Source organism: Electrona antarctica (assembly GCF_951216825.1).
Source record: "Electrona antarctica genome assembly, chromosome: 3".
NCBI classification, from domain to species: Eukaryota; Metazoa; Chordata; class Actinopteri; order Myctophiformes; family Myctophidae; genus Electrona; species Electrona antarctica.
The window spans coordinates 14,549,526-14,576,697 of NC_136808.1; the positions used below are offsets into that span (position 1 = coordinate 14,549,526).

The 27,172-nt window shown below is 41.5% G+C and overlaps 2 protein-coding genes across 4 annotated transcripts; both read right to left on the reverse strand.

Moving 5' to 3' along the window:
- Positions 1 to 1,479: 1,479 nt before the first annotated feature.
- Positions 1,480 to 9,017, reverse strand: LOC306920267 (mitotic checkpoint serine/threonine-protein kinase BUB1-like). Of its 3 annotated transcripts, XM_079496966.1 has the most exons (15): positions 8,962 to 9,017; positions 7,562 to 7,621; positions 7,324 to 7,465; positions 6,813 to 7,009; positions 6,399 to 6,442; positions 6,248 to 6,309; positions 6,072 to 6,121; positions 5,525 to 5,715; positions 5,203 to 5,321; positions 3,928 to 3,979; positions 3,371 to 3,458; positions 2,897 to 3,256; positions 2,277 to 2,291; positions 1,935 to 2,023; positions 1,567 to 1,617 (listed from the first exon to the last, which is right to left on the reverse strand). In XM_079496966.1, the coding sequence occupies exons 1-13, from the start codon at positions 8,982 to 8,984 to the stop codon at positions 2,279 to 2,281; spliced, it is 1,401 nt and encodes a 466-aa protein (XP_079353092.1). In that variant the 5' UTR covers positions 8,985 to 9,017; the 3' UTR covers positions 1,567 to 1,617; positions 1,935 to 2,023; positions 2,277 to 2,278. The 3 variants fall into 3 exon arrangements, with proteins under 3 accessions (XP_079353091.1, XP_079353093.1, XP_079353092.1); XM_079496965.1 differs by lacking the exon at positions 2,277 to 2,291 and having other exon boundaries at positions 1,480 to 1,617; positions 1,935 to 2,024; XM_079496967.1 differs by lacking the exon at positions 2,277 to 2,291 and having other exon boundaries at positions 1,566 to 1,617; positions 2,894 to 3,256.
- Positions 9,018 to 11,002: 1,985 nt separating this feature from the next.
- On the reverse strand, positions 11,003 to 26,554 carry ctsh (cathepsin H). The gene is made up of 12 exons (XM_079497123.1): positions 26,424 to 26,554; positions 25,815 to 25,846; positions 20,076 to 20,184; positions 17,253 to 17,323; positions 16,886 to 16,990; positions 15,256 to 15,342; positions 15,069 to 15,124; positions 14,847 to 14,928; positions 14,691 to 14,759; positions 14,012 to 14,118; positions 13,056 to 13,184; positions 11,003 to 11,896 (listed from the first exon to the last, which is right to left on the reverse strand). The coding sequence occupies exons 1-12, from the start codon at positions 26,497 to 26,499 to the stop codon at positions 11,821 to 11,823; spliced, it is 999 nt and encodes a 332-aa protein (XP_079353249.1). The 5' UTR covers positions 26,500 to 26,554; the 3' UTR covers positions 11,003 to 11,820.
- Between the last annotated feature and the right edge of the window lie 618 nt (positions 26,555 to 27,172).

Here is a 27,172-nt window from a genome sequence, read left to right on the forward strand (position 1 = left end):
CCAAAATAGGGATGGCAGGTTTGGTTAATATGGTCGGTCGTTATGCCACTGAGCATCTCGGTGCACTGCCTGGAGGTTAAATACCTGATATGTCCATGGTCTGCCACCAAGCATCTCGGTGCACCGGAACCCGGAGGTCATACACTTGGCGGTGAAGAGTTCCATGTCAATGCTTTGTCCGAGGTCGATCAGGGACAGGCCATGATTAAAGTTATCTGGCTCAAGATAACTTGTTTTTCATAAAGCTAGAACACACAAAAAAGACAATGTTCTAGTACTTTATTACATTTAAAAATACATGCAAGAGATGCTGCATTCAATGTGGGGTCTTTTGCCAGTATCAGACGGGTTTATACTGTGCTCTAATTAGGTAAATGGTCAATGTAATGACCAGTGTGACCTACCCTCATGCTCATTAATAGATTGTACAGTATATGCAAAAACCCCACTTGCTTCTAGGTCTGGGCGATGGGGACAAAAATCACTATTTTTTTAAACCAAATACTAGTATCGATATTGTGAATATCATTTCTTCCACAATGTTTAAAGATAGCAGAAGCTCACAACTTGTGAGTGTTCTGAGGATGTAGAGCTGCCATTTTTAATCATTGGCAATTCTTTTTGAAAGTATAAAATAAGGCATAACTTAAGTGATTAAAACCAGAAAATGACATATCACGATATTAACCCATTGAGAACTACCGATTTTTAGAAGGCAATTGTAGAATGGGCCTCAGGTCTTTAAAACGTTTGTGCAATGGAGCCCCAAAATGATATGAATTTGTCAAATAAAAAGTTGGTGTGCCATATATAGAATCTACTATTTATCAAATCTAAAACAACCCAGATGCTTTCGGATTAAGATATTAATATGAAATATGGCCCAACCCACCTCTCTCCCAACAGGAAGTTGTCAGACTTGATGTCAGCATGGATGATGTGGATTTTGTGCAGCTGTTCCACCATGTGTAGGATGCACATGGTGAGGTACATGACCACCGGCTGGGGCATCAGCTTGTCACCCAGACTTGCACTCTTCTTGTACAAGTTGACCGCATTCTGGGGGACAAAGCGTCGTCAGTCGTGAGATTATGTTTCACTTTCATCCTGAATTGGTGCATGTGACTGACGTAAGTCCAAAACTGTGATTTGTGAAATGGCGTGGAAGTAGCTTCATAAACAGTACAGCACAATACACAGAACTGTGTTGAGGTATCTGGCTGAGGTATCTGTGACACAAGTTGCTTGCACCGTGATAAATTTAATCTATTGTTAGTATGCCCACTTAATACTCCAATTTAGAATGACAAATAAACTGCAAATGGCTGATCTACAAGGTTACAACGCTGTGACACTTTGTGACCTTGTAGATCAGCAATTTTCTGTCCGACATGCGGACGCATGTCGGACTAATGCCCTGTCTGAATTACATGCGGTCCCCCAATGGGCACCCACCAGTAGAGTTCCATAACCATGGAGCTCTCCAAGCAGCACACCTCCTTCGCTGAAGAGGTGGGCCGAGTGAAATGTACTGAAGAGATGCCGCACATCTGGTGCCAGTCGAGCATCCAGCTGTGTGTTGATGTGAAACTCCCACGGATGGCCTGGCTTCTGGACCTACGTTACCAAACGTAATGTATTGAAGATAGCATTAATAGGCACCTGTTGAGTGTTCTTCATGGCATACTTTAAACCAATTCTGGACGGGAACACGTTTGTTTTAACTAAGCATTATGTTATACTTTAGCTATTGAAAAGTAGCAGATCTACAAGCTCATAGCGCGCCACCGAGTGGCGCGCTACGAGCTTGTAGGTCTGCTATTTTTGAAAAATCGTAATCGTGTTCTCAAACACACCCAAATTATGAGTGTGGGTGGGTGGGTCAAACCAAGTGGTTCAAAGTTACGTTTGTTAATGCAGAGGTTTGGTGTTACCTTTATAACAATTTTGATGCCCGACGCCTGGGCGATGGCCTGGTAGACGGTCGTATCTCCTTCCTTACCGCTCCTTCCTCCTTCCTTACCTGTCAGTGGCGGAAGTACTGATGTTTTACTCAAGACAGACGTAATAATATTAGTACTTTGATACTGTAAGTATATTTTGATATGTGAGAAACTCTCCAAACTACGCATTCTACAACTACATGCTGACAACACGTCTGGGGAACAGACTTGTGTTCACAGGTGTGATTTTTTTTAAATTTATCTTTAGACTAGAATAATTGTGGAATTTGTTACATCTGAACAACACAGATACAATATGAGAGTTTCACATACCATTACCCTTGGTAATTGCGAACGCAGTGATTGCGAACGCAGTGAGCATTTACTATGAGACCCAGCAGATCATGTCTGTGTGTGTGTCTGTCTGTGTGTCTGTCTGTGTGTCACGCTGTAACACCACCCGCCCACCACCAGAGGGCGCAGCTGTATCACACACAAAAACACACACACACACACACACACACACACACAAAACTTAACTTAAAAAAAAAACTTAACTTAAAAAAAAAAGTTAAAAAGGAAAAACGCACACAAAAAACTTAACTTAAAAAAAAAACTTAACTTAAAAAAAAAAAAACTTAAAAAGGAAAAACGCACACACAAAAAACTTAACTTAAAAAAAAAAAACTTAAAAAAAAAAAACTTAACTTAAAAAGGAAAAACGCACAAACACAAAAAACTTAACTTAAAAAAAAAACTTTACTTAAAAAAAACTAAAAAAAAAAAAACCTAAAAAAGAAACACGCACGCACGCACACATACACACACTAAAAATAAACTTGAAAAAACATTTAATTTAAAAAAACGTAACTTAAAAAAAACCTTAAAAAGTACGTAATTTATTCTAATTGTTGTTATTGCAATTTACGAGCTGCGTTCGCGCGTCTTACTTGTGGTAATGGTATACCCAGGCTGGCCGCCTGGGTGGCAATGCTGGGCATGTCACACTGCCAGATTTTGCAGGTCGTTTTGGCGTCATCATGGGGCCAATGCTCTGCCGCGGGGAAGCGGCTGCTTGATGAGCACGTTGGGGGCTCTCGAAGGCATCCAGGTCCGGCTCCGTCACTACCTCGGGACTCGCGATGCCCGACAGCGCTTTGGCAGTGGGAGGGGTCACAGTGTTGGAGAAACATGAGGTGACATTGTGGTGCTGGCCCGACGGGAGGCCTTCTCCCACTATGGTTCCCTGGAGCTTGGAAAGGCCCAGCGCCGTTTCAGACAGCTTCTCGTCCGACGCGTTCTCTACAATGGGGCTGGAACGAGAGGAAGGAAGATTAGTAATACGATTTCTGCCCAATCCTATGACACCAAAACAGGCTATAATCAAAGTTTTTCCAATTTGGCCCAGGTTTTATTAGCACACATACAGTGTTGGTGGTGGACTGGAGCAATCCTCATCTGTGAAGACGGTAAATGGCGTTGGGTTGGTGGGGGGTTTACAGGACAACGGTACACCTTCAAAACATCAAGGGTCGGGAAGAGGGGGAGAATTCATTACGAGCAGCATTATTATCTGCGGGTGTCCACTATAATTGCGTCAGTGTCAGTTTCCGCACGGACATATTTGCTGTGTGCACAGACGTCAGCCAATGAGAAAACAGCTGGACTAGTAATCTAGTAAGAGAGTGGCGACACGCTTTGATCTCGGTGCAAAGCGGGGTGCTATGGGCTATAGTTTCAAACATTGGAACTATCCCATTGAGATAGAATGAGCGCTTCCGCATTCCATTGTTACAATGAGAGTCTACGCTAGTATCGCCACTCTTACTAAATTACTCTGAGCTGGACTAGCTTGCACATTGATTATAGACATCTTGGGGAAGATGGTTTTTATATAGCTTCAATTACAGTATTTAAGCATTACGCTAAACACCTGATGTGCATATACTTGGACATACACCACCACCTCCCCTTAAGGACATACCAATTGCAGCTTGGGGCAGTGATGCATTTGAGTCTTCCAGCAGGGTTGGGGCCTGAAACATATCCATTTTGAACAAAAAAAATCATGAACGCAGCATGCAATTTACGTGAAATCTTTCACACGTTTTCTTACTAGGCTGAGGAATATATATCCCACCCTTTTCACATTGGCCTGTTATAACGCCACCAACAGGTTGATTTTTGCAAAACACATTTTTGGAACAAAATGCCTCAAATCATCCAATTGCCATCAAAGGCATATGAAGAAATGGCACCCTTTTCACATTGGCCTATTATAGCGCCACCAGGAGGCCACAACCTGAACTGCCCTGGTGGAGACCTGTGCCCAGAGGGGCACTTTTTCTAGTTTACAATAGTGTTGTGCCTGAGCCGTTTCTTTTCTTGTTTGTTATTATGTTCTTGTTGTGTAATGTCTGTTTGTCCTTAATTTTGTTAAAACCAATAAATATACTTTATAAAAAAAAGAAAAAAGAAGCATGGCATAGGTTCTGAATTAGTCGAGTATGCAGTCTTAGGTATATTCAGTGATTTGACTTAATTCAAATATCACTTCTTTTTTTCTGGATAATCCTCCCTACTATAGAGTGTGCTGACCATATAAGGAGTTCCTCCCTGTCCCCAGTGAGCCCCTGGGGTCAAAGAACCCTAGTTTCAGTTTTGGTGGCGGGTGGCAAAGCCTCCATCCAATCAGGATGAGAGGGGCCTTCCTCCAATCATGATCGAGTGGGGGCGGGCCTTGGTGCACATGCTGTTGGCCTGTTGCACTTCCCCCACTGTAGTGCGTGTGCACATTTTGTTACCGGGGCAGGCTGGGTGGTTTTCCAAATCACCCAAATCACTGAATGCTCCTTTAACCACAGGTTAGTTGTAGCTTCCAATGGGCTATATGCACACAGAATATAGCCCATTCCCTACTTCCTTCATGGGTGTTAGCGATGATACTAATGAAGGCACTGTTACATTTAGTGTGCAGTTGTTCTCAACGTTTTAATTTCAAGGACCCCTTAACTCTGTACAAATGGTTCCATTTGTACACGCAGAGTTACAAATACACACCCGTATGGGGCCATTTGGAACCCAAGGACACTTTGAGACAGAGCAGAGCAGCACCCCTCCGTTTGCCAGAATGGAACAGAGCCTTCATTAGCATCAGCGGTAACACCTGTGGAAGAAGGGGCCCCAAGTTCTTTCCAAAATGGTGTGTGCATAGAGCCCATTGCAAAGAATGCAGAGGTTTGGGAAGGCCTGGTCTAACCTGCTGGTCGGCAGGGCATCTGGCTGCAGTGGGCCCCTGGTTCTGATCCGACATTTCCAGCATCCTCTTCATGTGAGCAAGGCGCTCCTCTGACTCCCTCAATCGCCTCTGGTTCTCCTCTGCTCAACCAGAACACAGCAAGAGATTTAGCATAACAAACACAGGGCTTTGTGTTGTTATCCTTTTAGCATAGCTTGAATTGTTTTACAGGTTACAAGTATTCAATAAATCACATGACAAAGTAGGTCACTCATTTACAGGAGAAAGAAAGTTGAAATAAGTTTCTGCCCGACAGCTGCAATATTATTAATACTCAACTTACCAAACTCTCTCCGCTCCTTTGCCTCTTTGAGCTTCAGAAAGTACTTGGCAGCCCTGACTTCCTCGAAGCAGTACTCCGAGCCCTCGCAAACCAGGCTGTCTTTGTAGTACCGCGAAAAGACGTCCGACCTGGTCACAGACGACTTTACGCCGGCATTTTCTGAGCGTGATATGGTGATATCATATAGAGGCCTGTAACACGAGTGCATTTTGATTCCATTTCTACACTTGTAATAAGAGTCCTTGAAATTAAAATGCCTGAGAACCACTAGGCCAGGGGTTCTCAACGTTTTGGGCTCCCCAATACAAATTGACTGCTACAATAACCATAATAATAATAAGAGAAAATACATCATAAATACTGAAACCAGATATAATCATTAAGGAAAGTTTGTGCGTGTACTATGTAAACTCAAAATACCCCCCCATAATAATTTGGCGACCCTGAGGGGTCGTGACCCCCAGGTTGAGAACCCCTGAACTAAGCTACTGAAACTGTTGAGAACAAAATGACTTGAATATAGTAAGAAACAAAAAAGGTAACTCACAGTTGGACTGATGTTACTGGAGGTGGTGGGAACCGACAGTCACTGTAGCCCTGTGATGCAGTCAAATGTGTTATTTGGAGAACTGTTCGCTACTACATAAGAGAAACAAAAAAAGGCTTGCCTGATGGAACCAAATCATGTCAGTGAGTACACAGGGACAGCAAGCACACACAAACCTTGCTTGATGCAACATTCTGGTTGAGGACCTGGGAATCCTGAAGGGGATGCCGTTCACGGCCTATGGAACACATTAGACAGCTGACATGATGATACACAGTACGGAATGCAAACAAGCCAACAAATGAATTATAATGGAAGATATCTCACCTGACACTCCTGGTTGGACTCTGGAGGTTCTCATTTCAAACTTCCTGCAAATCAGAACCAAAGCCCCCAATTAGCTTATGCATTCAAAGAACATAACACTGGTGTCAGCATCTCCCTGCTGTTATTGTCCTGTTCACTGATGGAGATAACAGCTTCACCTTCAACACAGATGCTAAAAGTCTGTGCTTTGCTTCCCTTCATTCAATTAGGAATTTGACTTAAACTGTAAAATAAGTTAAGTAGTCTTTGTGACATTCATCTGATCGACAATTTACCGTTTCAGATTTCATACAAAAAAAACAATGGTGAGTCCTGCTGCTGGATACCTTGATATGAACATCGTTCTTAGAAAAAGGTTATCAATAGAATGATCGCTTAGAAAATAATTGATAGTTGCAGCTTAACGGGAATCACCTGAATTCATGGAGGACAGCATCTGCGGGCTGTGCCTGGCTCTCCATGGCTCCCTGGTAGACAGAGGCAGCCTTTTCGGGCTTCCCCTGCCGCTCTTCCTGCTGGGCCCAGGCTATATAGAAGGCTGCAGTCCTAGTCCCAATACCCTTACCGTGGACATAGCTGAACACAGAAGTGGGATCTTCATAGTAACTTGCCTGCACCAAACGGATTAAAATCAAAAAGCACAATTTGTGAGAACCGCAGGACTAAATAATAGAGTGTAGCCAGTATCTAGTGTGGACCAACATGTGAATAGTACATTCAGAGACATTAAAACAGGACAACGTAATTGTATTTTTATCAGAAGAACATTGAAATGAATGATAAAAGCACGAAAAACCATTTCAAAGACCCAAACCTGCACTCCATCCATATTTGGGATAAAAAAAAAATAGGGGGCAGGGGAGAGGCTGATAAAATGAATCAAAACATGTGTCAATGCATTTGGGAAATATCTCGACATTCTTACCAATCGAATGCAGTAGGCCACATATCTGATGTCATCTGAATATCTTTTAACATTGTGAAATCTTTTCACAATTCTGTCAAACACATCTTGCATCCCTGCAGAAGCTCCAGCAGGCAGTCTCTTCTCAAGACTCTGGGCAAATCTAGAACAAATGCACTTATATAATATGTTCTGCACATTATATTACGGTCATCATCTTCAGTTTTGTTGAAAAACGGCATTGCATATCGACATTTACCTGTCCCACTCCTCCAGAGGGTCATCTCCTGTGTAGCCATCCAAACTGCTTTCAAAGCTCCTGAAACAGTTACATGTTAATAAGTATGGGCTCATTCGCAGTGGTTTCATGGCTTTCATAACCTCTTGAGCCCTATTGCCCCCGCCGGCGGGGGCAGCGGCTGTCCACCTCTGAACAGCGCTCAGCGGGGCAATGGAGACCCAATTGGTCTCCGGTTCCAACTCCGATGTTGCAGATTTTCCCCCCGGACCCCCCTGGGGTTTAAGAGGTTCTATGTTCCCCACTCAAAAAAGAAAGAAAAGGTTCTATAAAAAGGTTCTATGTTCCCCACTCAACCATGGCGGCTGTGGACAGTTCAGAAGTTAACATATGAACCCCGGTCCCCAAAAGTAGGCGGGTGTGTGTGTGTCTGCCTGCGTGCGTGCTCGCCCAAAGGGCAGGTTTCTGATAGTAATTTCTCCCCATTATGTTCAGTTATGTGTGTTTAGAGATGATATTAAATAATTTGAAATTAAAAATTAATATTTCCTGCATTTTTGGGTGAGCGGGGAACATAGAACCTTTTTTCAGAGGAAAATGGGGGACATAGAACCTTTTTTAGTTGAGTGGGGAACATAGAACCCTGGGAACATAGAACCTTTTTGGGGTAAGCGGGGAACATAGAACCTGGGGAACATAGGTACACTCCCTTTCATTGTTGCAAATTCAATTCATGTATCTATCTATCTGCAGTCAGCAATAGCCTTGGATCAAGACAATGTTTACTTTCGAATATATGATACGAGTTTTGATCTCTATTGTCTAACCCCGTAATAGTCACTGGACATCCATGATCAAAGTCCATTTCTCCATACATATAAACAAAGTACTAACCCTGTAGCCATGGATCGTTAACTCGACATTTGGGAGGCACTGGTAGATAGATGTATCTGATCGATTTATCGAATTGATCAAATACATCTACAAGAGTCTAAATCTTAGACTAGGAGTGAGCCGCGAGGTTAATCATGCGTTCACACGTAGTGTTTTATATGAATTAAATATAGGAAGCTCATAGTATTCATTATACATATATTCTACTGTAGTTAGGTCCAAGGGTGGGGTTAGGGCTTTAGATAGCTAGGCTTTAGACAGACGTAAGTTTGTTAAGTTTAATTATGATCCTTAATGACTATTTTTATGTATTTGATGTGTTGTTCTTGCTTACTATAAATCGCTCAGAATTAAGCTTCTGATAAATGCCTAATTCATTGTAAGCTCACACAAGGGGCAAGCCTAGCCCAAACATTTAGACTCAGGGCAAGCCTACTGTCTGTAGCTTTCAAGGCGTGAGCTAAGCTAAAAGCTAACGTCAATTCAAGTTGACAATTGTTTACATTTTCCAAGAAAAGCCGACTTACCGCAAACTCGTGGGGACATCCATCTCAAGAAGAAATTTAAAAGTATCGTCCGCCGTTATGTTGACAATGTGTTGAATGAGAAAATGAGAATTAGCTTTTAAATCTAACTGCAGCTGTGCGGGTCCGCCCCACTGACCAATCAGCGTTGAGCGACCAACGTGATTGATTGATTGATTGCAGATGGGTTTAGTCCAACAGTGGAATCATGAGCCTGAATGGGAGGCTTTTTTTTTTTAAACCGGGAACTTTTTTTGGAATATAATTTGTCCCCATATTCAAAACAGTTGAATATGGGGAAAGTAGATACAGTTGGAGAGGGGTATATACAACTCTGTCTATACTCTATGGCTCTGGTAATTATACAGGTAGACTAGTAGGTACTATTAGTCATCATGTGCTTCACTTGCAGCGTGCTTATTGCGTCATCTTCTGGCTTGAATAGTGTACTGCACCATGGCACTGGCTGGCTGACATGCAGAAAAGAAATACTCCTGAAGTTGTATTTTCCATGTGTTCCATCAAACTAGTCAAATTAGTCTTTAAACTGAATTTATTTTTATGAATTCAACCGATTCTGTTACCCAGTTATGGATGTGAATTCATGAAAAAGAGAGAAAGAGATTTATATGGGGGTTTACAATAAACCAGCGTTTAAAACATGTATAAATGCATTTTTTGAATCGATCAAAAACACACACAGATGAATTATGTCAAAAACACTTTTATTTCAGTAGCATCTTTTTGTGATTTCCAATGGAAAAGACACAGTATGTTGGTTTGGCATAGATTATTTTTTTGTCTTGCGTAAGTAAGGCAAGGCTTAAAGTATTCAGTTCCTTTTTGTTAAAGCTCAGGCTGCAAAGATCATCATCATCATCCTCATCTATTCCGTCAACGATATATAACTTACTAATTCCTCATTCCTTCAGTCCCACCACAATGGGTCATATCTAGGCCCACTTTTACTTGCTGAAAAACTGAAACTGAAAAATACACGGCCATTTCAGTCGTCAGTAGTCTGCTCCCGGTATAGAACCTGTTTAGACGTACAGTACACTAGCGCTTTGCTCACACCAGTTGAGACAAACCCAGTATGTCATAAGGCACTAGGTAAACACATACACACCCTGACCAAATAAAATATAAATAACCCCCCACCGTAACACATACACCCCCACACACACTGACTACAGTATCTCCCTCTAACCCAGTGGTTCTCAAACTTTTTTTTTTAATTTCAAGGACCCCCAGTCTGGTATGCATTGCCATGGCGCCACAGACCCCCACTACTACTATTACTACTACTACTACAAAGTAGACTCTCAGAGCTACAGACCTGTTCCAAACCTGTTCCGTTTGGTTCCTAACTAAGAACCATTTAGCTGGGGGACGCCCTGGCACCCCCGCAAGGAACCATTGAGGGTCCCCCGCGGGGTACATACGTTGGTTAGACCAACAGTCCTACAGTCATTAGTCCGACAACACCGTCGCTCCCGACATGCGGGTTAAAAGTAACCCATGCTGCGGGTTAAAATTCACCCGTGGCTCCTGACAAGTGCTGCAGGTATGGCGAAGACCATACGGTGGACTCCATGTTGCTCCCTGGTAGGAAAGAAACATGCGCAGTTGAGACCAAGGAAGCTGAACGCGGAAGTGTTGGCTGCATATAGCCCATTGCGCATGTTTCTTTCCTTCCAAAGCAACATGGCGTCGCCCATACGGTCTTCGCGTCTCATCCTTCTTAGACTATCCTTGGTTGAGACCAGGAAGTTGTAAATGACAAATCATAGATATGGCACAAATGGCCCAGCAGATGGCGTGATGCCACTGAAAGGAGAGATGCGTGTACATAGCCTATGTGTCACGTCGACCAACATTACTGTCTGTGTGATGATCCATGCAGGGACTTACTTATCCACTTACTGTTAAAACGTTAATATAAAAGGTAAAATGCAATGACGTGACATGATATACACTTGAACCCCACCAATGACCCCTATGGTCCCGGACCCTACTTTGGGAAGGAATGTTCAGGTAGATGTCCTGTGTTTGCAGAGCAATATGCCATGTTTTAATCTCATAAAATAAAAATCAGCATTATATTTGTTTCGGAATACATTTTCAAAAGGGATTATTCAGTAAGTATGGGATGCCATCCAAAAATAAAAATATACAACACTGATATGAAAACAAACCTGGAAATTGATTTAAATTCATTTCTTCCACTTATATTTCTTTCTTCAACATTTCCAGCTATAGTACAGTATATTCTTATAAAACTCTGTAACATAAAAATATGATTTAAACATTGTTAAAAAAGGTACTTCCAGAAAGCAGTTTAAGAATTACAGTCCTATGTACAGGTTGATTAAATCAAACCTTAAATCATGAATAGTGCACATAAAAACAATTAAAATTACATAAATGATTGATGAATGACTGATGATGGAATGATTATGATTATAATAAAACCTTGAAAGCGTATAAAGAGGGAGAGAGAAAAAAATAAAACATGCCATGTGGCAAAAATAGCTTTCAGATTAGCCATTTTTGACACACTAGATTAGATTATAAATTACGCTTAAACCCTAACCACACCAAAGGGTCGAGACGGTTTTAGCGGTTTGTCTCAGCGGTGTGATATGTCTTGTTGCACATTGACGCATGCCGTTCCAAGTGAAGTGATTCAACGCAGGGAATTCAATGGCCCAAACCACACCAAAGGGTCACCATGCAACTCCTTGCAACCGTTTGGACCCAAGGAGTTGCATGGTGACCCTTTGGTGTGGTTAGGGCTTTAGGGTGAAGTCATCCTGACGTCGTCTTCTTCTTCTTGTTGTTTGGTTGTATTGTTGTAGCTCAAACCAGAGGCAGAGGGTAGGAGGAACACGCCGCCAGGCCACACATATTCTTCCCTCGCTCAATCAGAAAGTATCTGAGTGAAGAAAACACAACAAATTCTAAAATTAAAAAAAGGAGAGGCCCAGGCCACGGGGCTCAGCGGTCCAGGCACCTTGGCTGGTAATCCAGTATGGCAGTGTGCCGCGGGTTCGACTCCCGATCCCGACAGCCTTTACTGCATGTCCTCTCTCTCCCCATTTCCTGTCAGCCTACTGTCTGTCCCTCTATAAAAAGAAAATCATAAAATAAAGGCGATTGGCCCGGGGCGTGGCTCAGCGGTCCAGGCACCTTGGCCGGTAGCCCGAGTCTGGCAGTGTGCCGCGGGCTCGACTCCCGATCCCGACGGCCTTCACTGCATGTCACTCCCCCATCTCTCTCCCCCATTTCCTGTCAGCCTACTGTCTGTCCCTCTATAAAAAAATCACACCCGTGTGAACTGAGTGGTGTAAGGTTTTATATAGCATGATCAGCTGTGGTCTGACGTAATGTCTGACGTAATGAAATCAGGTAAGGTATTATGTAGCCTGATCAGCTCTGATCTGACGTAATGAAATCACACCCGGATGTGATTTCACAACTGGCTTTTTTTGTGCAGAGAAAATGACCACGGTTGCTACGGTCATCCAGTTCACCCGGGTGTGATTTAATTACGTCAGAAATTATTTTGAACATAGCAACCATGGTCATTTTTTTATGCACACAAAAGCCAGTTGTAGGAGTGGTTTACACCACTCAAAAATAAAATAAAATAAAGGCGAAAGCCGCAAAAAAAACATTTAAAAAATAAATAAAGGCGATTGCCACTAAAAAATAAAAGAGAAGCAAGATTTCAGACACTACATGACTTGATTAATTGAAAACATGACATGAATAGGATCACAATGGAACAAGCCTTCAGGGTTTTTTAAGTTATTCTTTTAGCATAATTTAAATCGTACCACTAAGTATTCAATTAATCCAAATCCTAAACAGAATCCTAATTGTAAACCTAACTAAAAAATTCTGTTCACATGTCTATTTCTCAATTTATACAATACTTGTGGCGACCTTTGGCCCTCACGAGTATACTGTAGTCTCTCACACACACACACACACACACACACACACACACACACACACACACACACACACACACACACACACACACACACACACACACACACACACAGTGTGTAAAGTGTATTTATATTTACCCATCCATTCCCCAGCCTGTGCCCCATGAGTTCTTCACTATCCAGTATGGTGTAGCGCTGTCATCAGTGGCGTAACCCACAGCCAGAACTGCATGGTTTACTGACTCTGTGTCGTTCTTACAGTGAGTGCTATAGAAAGAGGACAATGCTGATGGTCAGGGCTACAACTTTCTATAATTTTCTTAGCAATTATTCTATCGATTACTTTTTGGATTAATCAAATACTCGAGAAGCATGGTTTTTATTATATATCAACATATTGGTTAGGATGCCTCTCGGGCATATCCCTAGGGAGGTCCTCGAGGCACGTCTCACTGGGAGGAGACCCCGGGGCAGACCAAGGTGCAGTTGGAGGAAACACATGGACTCACTGGCCTTGGAATGTCTCGGGATCCCCCAGGAGGAAGTCACCACGACGGATAAGCGGTAGAAGATGTATGGATGGATCAACGTATTGACGTGAAAAAAGTATCAGATTTCTTTTAATAATCTACTCAATCGATTAATTTTATTAAGCACTTAATCCCTCTTTTATACTTTGTTTTACGACACTTTTAAAAAAATTTACAACACAAATCATTTTTGAATGGGTCCCTGGCACAAATTATTTTCAGATGGGGGTCTGTGGCCAAATACTTAGAGGTATATATATTTAGAAAATGTTTTAGAACCAATGGGTTACATCACTGCAAGCTATACTGTATGGGCAGAGGAACAGATTTATTTGAAAATGTTTGCATTATAATGATGATAAATTGCAGTGCTTTTATTTCTGTCTTTCTACCAGGCCAGAGTGTCCAGAGGGAATTCTGAAATCTTTTTCATAAAATAACAGTCAAAAACCTCAATTACCGGCTTAATACGACCTTTGATGCAAATGTATCTGTGCTCTGACCAATGCCTAGTTGTGATCATAAATTATAGTGCAATAACAAGACTCTTCAGTCTTCACTCACCTATTATAGACACCCTCCTTGTAGTGCATGAAATCAGCCGTGACCTGGTAGCCAAAACTTACAGGGTTCAGTCTGGCCACGGCATCAACCATCTCCATTTCATCATACTGTCCTTTCAGGAAATCACAAATGTCATTCGATGAATGGCTCAGTCAGAAATATAGAGGATATGTGTATGACTGTGACATCACCATCATCATACCCGGAAGTTATGCATGAACGCTTACTGAGTGTCAAAAAACAACTTTCTGGCCGTGACAGCCCATACATCCAAACAGAAAAGTCCCATCTGATTGCATTAAATGACGTTAAGCAACATTAAACTCACGTTGCCACTCGATTTGCCACTCACTTTAATTGTGCATGCGCATCCCCGCTATTGAGAGATAACACTAGGGATTGGCAATTAACCTAATCGATTTAATCTTGCGCATGTAGGTTAAAATTGTGACCTGTTGTGAGCTTGCAGGTCTGCTATTTTAATTTAGCCCACATTCTTTATAATCATTCATTAATCGTAATCCAGTAAAATATTTAAACAACTGCTCTGGAGGCCTCTCTACAGTCTACTATATGAAATTCAATATTGATGATAAAAGTAATTTATACTGTACAAAGCTATTTACTGGATGTTTTCAGAATGTTGGGGGCAGGGTGTTACATACTGCTATGTACTCACACTTGTTATGTTGACAACTTCTTTGACAAAAGCAGCTGCCAGCTTAGGCTTGAAACTACAAATGCCATCCTAAAATAGGAAGAAGGACAAAAGTCATTCATCAAGAAATAGAAATAGAACAGGCAAGTGCAGGATTTGTCACACTAAAAAACATACATGGCCTGTGTATGGATAGTCATGTTCAGTCATAAGTCCTCTGTTGTACTTGATATATTCAAACGCCTGGCTGGGCAGTCCGCTGTAACAAACCAGTATGCTCATTACATGATAGTTGTGGTCACAATTTTTATTTATTAAAGACTATTATACTTGTGAGTTTGTTATTGTTAAATTGGTTGATAACATGCATGATTATGGGATTTCATTATTGTTACTAACCCCATGCATCCATGGTTGTTGAAGTCCTGTGCACAGTCTACCAACTGCTGCTCAGACTGAAAAAATAAAAATACCTTTAAACATACTGTAGTATGGTATGGGTGTAGGCGTAGCTCATTCAATTATCAATGGCTGGGTTTGGTCGCCAAACAAAAGCATTGACGTTGTACATTTGCGCAGCTCTCACCAGAAGTAACAGCTTCCCGGTAGCGATGGCAGTGACGGACTCCAGACAGCCGGTAGTGGAGAAGGTCCAACAGCTCCCACAGTGACCCTGAAGAACCAAAAAGAAGTCAACACACAGCCTGCAGCAATGTATTTTTACTGCTATTCTGGTATACCATTAGGGGTTTTTAAGTGTGCATAGTCATTTAGAAATGGAAGGATTACAACAAAATTATGCTCCATATCTTTATTGTGAAAAGAAAGGTGGGATATGCACTTCCCCACCTTTAAATACGGTTCTGGACTCCAAAATAATCAAGTGAAGAAAAAGGGAATGTCCGCACACGATAAACAGCTCACCCGTATGTTTTATTTGTTACAACGTTTTGCCCATGGACTTGATGAAGCCCTACATGGGCAAAACATTGCACACTTTTGGTTAAACAAATAAAAAAAGACAGTAGAGCAGTTTCTCTTGTGCGGACATTCCCTGGTTCTTCACCATATCTTTATTAGCAATGATTCAATCCCAATGATCAGAATGTGGCTAATATTTATAGAGAGCAATACAAAAGTGAGTTGTGAGCCTATCTTTTTAAACTTAATTCACTGTGATGTCATTATTTTTCTTTTAGTTATGAAGGTATCCAGAAAGCCCTGTAAGGATATCTAAACTACATTATATCAACTGAATTCATCCTCCAGGTGGGAGTTAATAAATTGTTTTTGCTGTGGTCATAAGGTTCTGTTACGGCAAGCTGGCCTGTGAGATCTAACTGTGACAACGGTCACTGAACATTTTCTTTGGCACACAGCTGACACTCAGCTAGTCAGTGGTACAGTTCCGTCTTGAGTTACAGTAAATAAATCTCTATACCAGCAGGTGGCAGTAGTCACAAATACTATGGTAGTTAGGCTACTACAGTATATGAGTTTATCCACCATTGCAGTGGTTCTCAAACTTGTTTTAATTTAAGGACCCACATAACTCCCAGTTTCAGTTTTCAGTTTCATTTAATAGCCCATAATGAGTTCTGACAGAAGAGAAAATACATACAGCATAACTATATAGTGCAGGAGATGTTTAGAAACAGAGGCTGATAGAGAGCTCTGGGAGTGTACAAATCTGTAAACTCTTAAAGTTACAGACCTGTAAGGGTCCATTTGGAACCTGCCTCAAGGAGTCCTGTACCCCACATTGACAACCAGTGCACTATAGAGCGTCGCAGTCCCGCCCCCTACCATGGACCAGGACATTATTCTCCGTTCATTTTCCTCATAGACATTTCAGAAAGTATTTATTTAAAGACGTTTACGCCGCGGACAAAGCCAACTCGAGTCGTGACAAATCATGACAACAATTTTTTGGGCCGAACAAATAATTAGAAAGAAGAAAAAAAGGCAGGTTACAACACTTTTTTGTTGTTTTTCTTCTTTGTAATTATTTGTTTGGTCCAAAATATTGTTTGTGTTGTCATGAGTTGTCACGACTCGAGTTGGCTTTGTCCGCGGCGTAACCGTCTTTAAATAAATACTTTAAGAAATGTCTATGGGAAAAATGCATTGGGATTCATTTCCTGGTCCATGGTAGGGGGCGGGACTGCGACGCTCTATTGGCATCAAGTGTTATTGAAGTGGAGACGATCAGATACCTGATACTTCACTGGAGAAACAAAGTTGCCCTTCTTCCTCCAGTCCACAGCCTCAGGGTAAGGCCCACTGCTGCTCATGTGATTCCCTTTGGTGGCCGAGCAGTTCTGTGGAAAACAACAGAATTACAAACTCATGAACTTCAATGAACGATTAAAACAGCTTTCGTCGGCCTGGGCCATGGCTCAGTGGTCCAGGCACCTTGGCTGGTAATCCAGTCTGGCAGTGTGCCGCGGGTTCGACTCCCGATCCCGACGGCCTTTACTGCATGTCTTCCCCCCATCTCTCTCTCCCCATTTCCTGTCAGCCTACTGTCTGTCCCTCCATAAAATATATAAAATAAAGGCGAAAAAAAAAAGAATTATGTACCTGTGGCTCTCTCAAAAGGAAGGATTTCCTGAATTCTTCAAAGGACATGTCAGAAAACTGATTCAGCCCCACTAAGAAAGAAAAAGAAAAAGATGTTACCATATACTGTATATTACATTCATAACTAATTGAAAAGATCAGATCAAGAGATCAATTTAGTTCCCTCATGTCTCAGTCAGTACTATACTATATTATACTATACTATATTTATAATACTTATGCGCAGTGGAACACTGAAAATCATGTAGAGGTGGAGTACCATACTCGGCCATATATTCACACTTAACTGTATCTGAAACAATATATATTAGCTGATAATGCACATTAGCACAGAACAAGCAAATACACTACATGTACTTGTATAGGAGTGGTCCTGTCGGTTCTATATATTCTATGTACTTGTATAGGAGTGGTCCTGTCCGTTCTATATATTCTATGTACTTGTATAGGAGTGGTCCTGTCTGTTCTATATATTCTATGTACTTGTATAGGAGTGGTCCTGTCGGTTCTATATATTCTATGTACTTGTACTAGAATTTCGCGGGCCTTCGGCCCGCTCATCCCAGAGTTGCGTTGCCCCGCGTTGCGATACAGAAGTCCACAGATACAGAAGTCCACAGTGACACGCGTTTTATGCAGCTGTTTTGTGTTGCAGCGCGTGCGCGCGCGCGCGTGTAGTGTTGTTGTTCTTATCCATATATGCGCCTCGGTTGGTCCCGTTTGTTCCACGCCAGGTGTCGACGCAGTCGTTCGTGCGATTTGCGTGTTTGCATTATTGTAACTGTGTAGGCATACCATATTCTGAATTACCAAAAAGAGGACACATGCGCGCGTGCATGTGGATGTGGATGTGCACATGCGCGTGCACGTCGTGCACGTCGTGCATGTGCCGTGCGTGGGCGGTTGTGTTAAATTGAGATGTCAAAAGAATCTAGAGCCTAACAATAAATGCATCAAATATGCTCTATATTAGTTATGTATTTATTTAAAGCAGTGGCTCTGAAAGGTGTGATCCAGGGACCCTCATGGTTCCTTGAGGGGGTTCCAAATGGACCCATTATAGGTCTGTAACTCTGAGAGTGTAACACATGGACCCAAATGGACCCTTACAGGTCTGTAACTCTGAGAGTGTAAAAATGTAACCAAATGGAGTCTTTTATAACTGTTAGCTCTGATACTGTGGAAATGGAATGAAATGGGACTGTTATGGGTCCATTTGGTTTGACTCTCAGAGTTATGGGGGTCCTTGAAATTGAAAAGTTTGAGAACCTGTATGCAATGGCTTATCTGTTGTAAAAAGAGAGACCAGCCTATTCTCCAAACCATCATATCTTATGCTTTGCTAGGTTGTACAAAATAATATTGGGTCATTATAATTTGCAGGACTCACCGCGCGCACAGCTGCCTTGTCTGTGTTGACATGACATGGGCTTGCAGGACAGAACTTGTATTTGTGACAGACACATAGTTCCTTTGCAGACAATACAATGTGCTTCTCATTGGTCAGTCAGAAAGCTGAGAAAACAGCAGGCTACTTTTTCTGCATGTCAATGATGAGATAGTTCTCCGCTGTCTGTCTATCTGCAGACAGCGGAGCAGCCAGCGAGCCTTTCTCTGATCTGCGGTCGGGACCAGTGGTAGTGGTGTGAGCGTGCAGCGCATGCAGAGTTATGAAGAATACACATTCCGGGGTTGGGGCTGAAAGTCCACCTCTCAGTGTTTTTCCACTACGAACCATTGAACGTGCATTGTAATACACATTGGTGTGAATGGTCTGTGAGCGTAGCGATACACTACAGGCGATACGTGTAAAACCCCGGACATTTGAAGGTATTTATAAAACCACCCGGACTGGCCGGACAGGCCCCCAAAAGAGGACGTATGGTAAACTGTGTATGTAATCGCGGCGCTGTCCATGCAAGTTAGAATGAGTGTGTGTGTGTGTGTGTGTGTGTGTGTGTGTGTGTGTGTGTGTGTGTGGCTGGCTGCCCTGTGGTTGGCTGCGTGGGGATCGCCATGTGAGGGGGCTAGCCAATAAGGGCCCTGTGTTGCATGTGGAGAATTGTGTAGGTTAGTGTGTGTGGTGCAGCCGAACGGGGTGGTGAGAACATGAGGGGGATGTAGCACAGCAATCGGTGACCCCTACATTAAGCTGTGTTGCTCCCAAGATGCAGTGCAAATGCGTGTTGTAAGCAACCGTAGCCAATGGGAAAACAGGATGCAGTGTTGCCAGGTCCGCGAATTGTAAGCGAGTTGTAAGTAGCGTGTTGAATGGCATATTTTCTGGGCTTGTTTTCATAGACGTGGCAACAAATTAGGCGGGGGTGTCGGTGCTTGTGGCGTGTTTGTGTTTATTATTGATATTGATGTTGTTTGTGAGTGTGGACGGGAGGCGGCTGTAGTGGCAGTGCACTGACAGTTTTTACGCGGGTGTTGTTAAATGTGGCCGTGCGGCGCGACATGAGGAGATAGCCGTGGGTCGACGCGGAGGGTAAGTCTGTGACGTGTTAGTGTGTTTAGTGGGTTGTTGCAGTGTGTGTTGCAGTGTGTCAGTGACGTAGTAGCTGGTGCCTTTTGTTCCTGGGCTTGCGCACAGCGTTTTGGGCACACCTTTTCAATTGTATAATAGATAGGAGTGGTCCTGTCCGTTCTATATATTCTATGTACTTGTATAGGAGTGGTCCTGTCTGTTCTATATATTCTATGTACTTGTATAGGAGTGGTCCTGTCCGTTCTATATATTCTATGTACTTGTATAGGAGTGGTCCTGTCTGTTCTATATATTCTATGTACTTGTATAGGACTAGTCCTATGGGTTCTTACTTGTATAGGAGTGGTTCCCGGCATTATGATGATCGATGGTCTTCCTATTCTCTGTGAATATGTACAGGCGATGGTAGTACTCCTCCTCAAAGTCATACACTTTGTTGTGCTGCATATAGAACGGTGAAACAGAGAGTTCATTCAGAATATTACAGTAGCCTAAATTGTGCTGGGGAAAAAAACCAAAAAACACCTACTGTAAATAAACTATTAAAATATTATATTAAAATACTACAACTGTGTATGTTTGGTTGCACCACAGATGATTTTAGTCCACACTAACCATGCATTATTTTGAACGTACGCCCAGCTGGTGCAGCGTAGTGCCAAACCTACTGTATAGCCTACAATGACGCATTATTCTAGTAGTAGTAACACATTAGACCAGTAAGACGCCTTAAGGGCGAGAAGCGAAATATCTTTTGAAGTGGTTAATGTATGTTTTTGTGATAGTTATCAAAATCTACAAAGTAACTAGTAACTGGACAACTGGAAATGCTCAAGTAAACTACAAAATGCCTCAAAATTGTACTTAAGTACAGTACTTCAGTTTATGTACTTACACAAAGTGCAATTTATAATGACAATTTAACATTTACCAGATGCTCTTATCCAGAGCATCTGCATACCGTATGTAAAAACTCAGCAACAAATGTTTGGAAACTTAACTTTGGTCCATAATTTCTACACTTTAATAATACCAATTGGTATTGTATTTTATATCATTTTAATCCTTGATTAGTCACCTTTACAAGGATCAGGCTTTCGTGGAATGAGCGTCTCCAAAAAAAATTGCCAAAATGGCAAGTGGTTGGTATTTACCCTTGCGTTGAGTTGCTTAGTGGATTGGATGATTGCACTCTCCCACCGTCAAATACACATATTGGCAAATTTTACACTTTATTCATTTTACACTCAGTGTTAGGAAACTCAGTAGCATCTGGAAGATCCATACGCAGCAACAACAGCTTGGTAGGTATGTTATGGGGCAGTATCTGTCTCACAGGGAAGACAGAACTTGAAGTTGTCATCATTGAAGGCAATCTCAATGCAGTGAGATATCGGGATGAGATTCTGGAGCTTCTTGTTGCTGACTTGCAACAAAACCTCGTTAAGGAATGGGATGCTATCCCACAGCGTTGACCAGCATGGTGCCAAGCTGTTGCAGCTGCTTTTGGATCTTCCACCTGCTACTGAGTTCCCTAACACTGAGTGTAAAATTAATTAAGTGTAATAATGGCCAATAAGTGTTGTTTGTTCTTTTTTTCCTTATTACTGTGGGAGACTGCAATCATCCAACCCACTAAGCAACTCAAAGCAAGGGTTGAATACCAACCACTTGCCATTTTGGCAAATCTTTTGGAGGCGCTATACGTTTAGCTGTGTTGCTCATTCCACGAATGCCTAATCCTTACAACCTATACCTTGTTGTAAAGGTGACTAATCAACGATTAAAATGATATAAAATACAATACCGATTGGTTTTATTAAAGGACAACTTTAGTTTTTTTCAACCAAGGTTCATGTTATTAGAGAAAGTAAAAGATGAGTGTTAATTATTTTTCATTTGCTGCTTTCTTTCGATTTAGGGATTTTAGCTGTTTTTGACAGGGGGGCAGGGGCATTCGAGCATGGGGCTAAATATGTATTTTTTTTTACAAAATATTATGGCGATTTATTTATTTTATTATTTACTATAGTCCTACTAGACCCCAAGAAATTACATCTGGCCACAAAAGATCACGAGATCTACTGAATGTGTCAAACTGCATATTGAGCTATATGACACACAGTGTGGCTTCCCCCCAGTAGGCCTCCTTCACATTCAGTAGATCCTATGCCCCTGTCAAAAACAGCTAAAATCCATAAAACGAAAGAAAGCAGCAAATGAAAAAAAATATACACTCATCTTTTACTTTCTCCAATAACAACCTAAAACATGAACCTTGGTTGAAAAAAAACTAATGTTGTCCTTTAAAGTGGAGAAATAATGGACCAAAGTTAGGTTTCCGAACTTTTGTTGCTGAGTTTATATATAAACTAGAAAGAAGCAATTCTGGGAAATTGCAAAGTGTGGTTGCCTCACTCGCTAATATAGGCCTCTCCCGGTAATTTTGCTAGCCAATTACAATGTAAAGTCACCCTTGTGATCATGTGTAAGTAATTGGGAGGGGTTCCCCCCCCCGAAATCATGTTTTTGCAACAAACGGTTAAGTGTTTTTGCAATTGTGGCGCCCCCTATAGATGAAAATAGAATAGCTTTAGGCTCTGTGTTTATTAAGCCACCCTCGACATTTGATTAAAATTTGGGATGGATCGGACATTCCGTTCGTGATTTGTGCCGTCTTTTGTAAAATAGGCCCCTCCCACTAACTTTGGAAGCTGATTACGGACTAACGATATGGACTATCAAAATTCTGACTCTGCTGTTTTAATCGGATAGGTCCGGAGATCATGTGTACCGATTCTTATGAGATTTGGCCAAAATCTGTAGCTGGAGGATCCAAAAGTGTGTTTTGAAGAAAATTCAAAATGGCAGAAAATCTATCCTGACGCAAATGGGCGTGGCCTATATGGGGAGATGCGTCATGACTCAAGGAATCCAGCGAAATTTTTTATTTTATTTTATGACCTACCGTGCAAGAGTTATAATGCAAAAGGTAAAGTGGGCTGTTATAGCGCCACCATGAGGCCGACCGATATAATTATATGTTAATTAATTTTGATAATTATTATGAACCTCCCCTCCAAGTGTTGTAACTACAGCCCTTACGGTCTCAGAGAAACAAATAGTTGAATGTGAGTTTTCCCATTTTCCCATTCAAGTGAATGGGGAAAATTAATTCACTAATTAATTAATATCAATTAAACTATACAACATTTCTCTTATCAATCAACAAGCACACGATTCCCGATGAAGCCGGTCGATTTGACATATGGCTCGAGTATGTTTGGCAAAAACTGTGGGAGGAGTAGCACTGCAAAATAAAGTTTATACAGAATAATAAACAAAGAAAGAAAGAAATAAAAGGTAAGGGGAACAATAGTATGGTTGCCCATAGGCAACCACACTAATTAGAATGCAGAGAGATGGGGAAATGCCTCCAAGGTTGAGAACCCCTGCTATAGAGGGTATGTGCGTGACATCATCATACCCAGAAATGATGCGGGAATTACTGAGCATATACTGAGTGGCAAAAAACTACTTTCTGGCCTTGACAGCCCATACATTCAAACAGAAAAGTCTTATCTGATTGCATTAAACAACGTTAAACCAGTGTCACTCACTTTATGCATACCCTCTATAGGATATCACACATAAACAATTGACCTAGCATCTGTCTAAATTACATTATTAAAATTGTGTTCAAGAAAACAAACCTAAGTAACAAAAACATGACAGTGAGCAAGAAATGTAACCATACAGTATATTGATCAATCTAGAAGGGGAGGGAGGGAGACTAAACCAGGGCCAATCTGCAGACCCTGATGGCATCAGTCAGTCCAGCGGTGCTGAAGATGTGTGCAGAACAGCTGGCAGCAATGTTCAAGCATCTCTTCAACCTCTCATTGAGACTGAAGAGGGTGGTGGAAGACATCCTGCATAGTACCAGTACACAGGAGTGCATCCTACTACTCTCAATGATTACAGGCCAGTGGTACTGACCTCATGTCATCAAGACCATTGAGAGACTAGTTCTGCAGTACCTACAGCAACTGCTGAATATCTCCCTGGACCATCTACAGTACAGTTCGCTTCCCGAGCCAAAGTTGGGAGTGGAGATTGCCATCGTGTACTGTACATGCTGCAGAGAGATTATTCACAGAAGGAAGAAGGGAAGCACTGTGAGGATCATGCTCTTCGACTTCTCCAGTGAGTTAATACCATCATAAAGAAGAGAAAAGAGAGGGTCAGCACCTTAAGCCACCCTCACCTTTCCGCAGATGAAAACGCTGAGACTTGACTTGCCAGCAGACTGCATAATGCATGAGAACCTTCTCCCTGGTACAGAATGCTTGTGGTTCTGTGTCTGCCTGCTTGTCCATGTATGATCATCCGTCCATGTGTGTCTGATGTGTTTTTGCTTGTCTGGTAGATATTTATTTTTTTATCTCATTATGCTGCTATAATGCCTCAATTTCACTTCAGAATTAATATAGTAAAATATCATCTCATCAATCGATACAGAAGATGGTATGAAGGGGTACAGGGAGAGTGCTAGGGGTGAGGTAGACTCTGAACTCTGAAGAGGTGAGTCTTCAGATTGCAGCGGGGAAATTGGACAGGACAGAGATGAGTCTTTATCAGTGACTCCTCTCACCCTATGTTTATGTTTATTTATTTGATATGGACATCACCTGTCCAAAGGAGACTTTTCTAAAAGTACAGTAACACTTTAGTTTAAAAAAACCCAATACATACTAATAATATTTACAACAAAATTACAATACCCATTACATTAACCCTGGTCACCACCTCTTAAATATAATCGTTCTGGCAACAGGTATCATCACATACAGTGGAAGACAGTCAATCCCGATCGACAGTGAGGCTCAGAAACAAGCCCACTAACTACCCCTACTGACACACCTGAGGGATATGGAGGAGCAGGACCTCCCCCCCACTCACTGGCCCGGCCCTAGGAGAACCATACAACATAGTGCAAGTAGGGTCCTTGAGGGGGTTCCAGCCGAGGTGGTCCCCAACAAAATGATTTAACATAGCATTAAAATACTTTTGCTAGTCAAAAATAGCAGATCTGGCCTGGGCCGTGGCTCAGCGGTCCAGGCACCTTGGCTGGTAATCCAGTCTGGCAGTGTGCCGCGGGTTCGACTCCCGTTCCCGGCGGCCTTTACTGCAATATACAAGTGAATGTACAATATGCACTAATGTACAAACTGACACAATGTGTGAATACACTTTCAGTCTTGCACACAATGCCTATGCTGTTATACCAGCCTTGTGCATATTATGGAATATATCCTATAGATACTTGTAAGAGCCATTTCTTTTCTATGCATTTCATTTCTATAATTGACGTCACGTTCAAGGCCAAGGTGTTGGCCTTGTCTAGGCTATGAGGAAGTGGTTTACAAGGCACAGGTGCTACTGAAGTGAAAGAGGCAACAGTTTGTTGACTGTATCATGAGAACAGAGACTGCTGAATGTCGTTGTTTAACCTGCTGAAGTTTTTTGTTTTTATTATATACACGTCACTCTAAACTAGATCTCGCTTTCAGTAACCAGCCAGTGGTGTCAGTTCAGGACTGACATTACAATACTTATATGATATATAGTATCATTTCTAGCTTATTTTTCGGTTATCTTGAGTAAATATCTTTAAATAACATGTCTATAGGCTACTTGTTGATTCTGTGTAATGCACCAATAATAAACAAACAAAAACAAATCTTATTGTGATTGTTGAATGTTTTAAATTGTTTCACAATGGAAACAAGCCTATGGCTTTTTTGTAATTTTACACACTTCGGCGACTGTCTGATTGATCGATTGATTTTTTTTATTTCACAGTAGCCTATCTAGAATGGGTACATTTCAAACGAAAGCACAAGTCAATACAAAAACTGTTACTAGTGGACGAACATGATAAAGCATTTACACTTGTTTACAACAGGGTCCACCATTTTCAATTCATCAGACTTCATCAGTGTACTTTAAAGATTCAAAGTGAACGTGTCTATTAATTATTGTGTAATGTCATGTGTACACATACATACCTGTGATATCCATTCTCTGAAAAGGTACTCCTCTAATAGGACAGAAGGAAACAGTTTTATCATTACTAATTTAAATCATTGGTAGGACATTAGTTATACATTTCCATTCAGGAGAGAGGATAGCCTACTAGTACTACACCTACACCACAGGATAAACAAAACGGGAAGTGATGAAACAAAAGACACAGCAGACTGTAACACTATTTTACAATATTGTATAGGGCAGGCTACAAATACTAAAGCCTATACAATTGTATATTTTGCTTTAGAAAGAGCTGAAGACACGGGGAGACCCATAGTTACTGAAAAGAAAAAGAAAGACTATCATTCACACTACAGATTTCATTGCGTTGGTGATACGTGTCAATCAATGAAAGAAAAACAGTTCCTTGATAGTCACAACTCCGCCAAAAGAGACCCTAGACTATAGTAAAGTTTCGCCATGGGTTTACATGGTTTAAACTTGAACATGCAACTTCGTTGCTAAACGATGAACCTGTTTATGTGACCATAAACAGGTTCATCTGAAGTCATCTTTTGGTTAAATTAAATCAATTTTAATGCAACAGAAACTCTGATACTAGACAATAAATAATCAGCTTAACTTACCTTTAAATAAAGTGAGTGGTGTTAAGTTAACTGTGTGTAGAAAGGTTATAACTACTAAAAGCGCACACGGGACCATTCTTCCTGAGTGAGGCTGTGGATCAGAGTGTGGAGTGGACTGAACTGAAGTCACTTCTATGTCGGTCACGTGACAAATGAAGTCACGTGGTGATGCCAGTGAGTCCCAGAGCCTTAAGCCAAATTCCAATACCTAAAATCTCGGCCACTCGCTCACTCACACTCGGTGTCTCGATCACTCCAGCATGGCAAATAGGCCTATCTCACAGCCCGTTTTTCACGCCCACTTCCGGTAAATAGTGGTGACTTTAACATGAGCATTTACACGTTTTTTTCTCTGGAGAATCTAAGTACATTTTCTAATGTAAAAATGTGACAGACCAATATTATTATGAAGCAAACAATATGGTAAATCAGCTCGAACAGATAGAACAAACCTTACCTTGAGAAAACAAAAGTTGTAGACTTCTTAAATTACCTCTGTTAACATGAAGCGTCTATGGAGTGACGTCACGCTATCACCACTAACCCCGAAAGGGGGCGTATTAAGGGGGGCGGGGAAATTCTGTGAGATAGGCAAATTACGGTGAAATTGGTGAAATATGACCACAATATTTTGCATATGGTGTTCACATTTATATATGTACATGTCATGTTATCTAAAACTTTGATATGTTCCGTATGGGTGTGTCACATATATTGTCATTATTTGATTTACTGTATACCCTGAAATC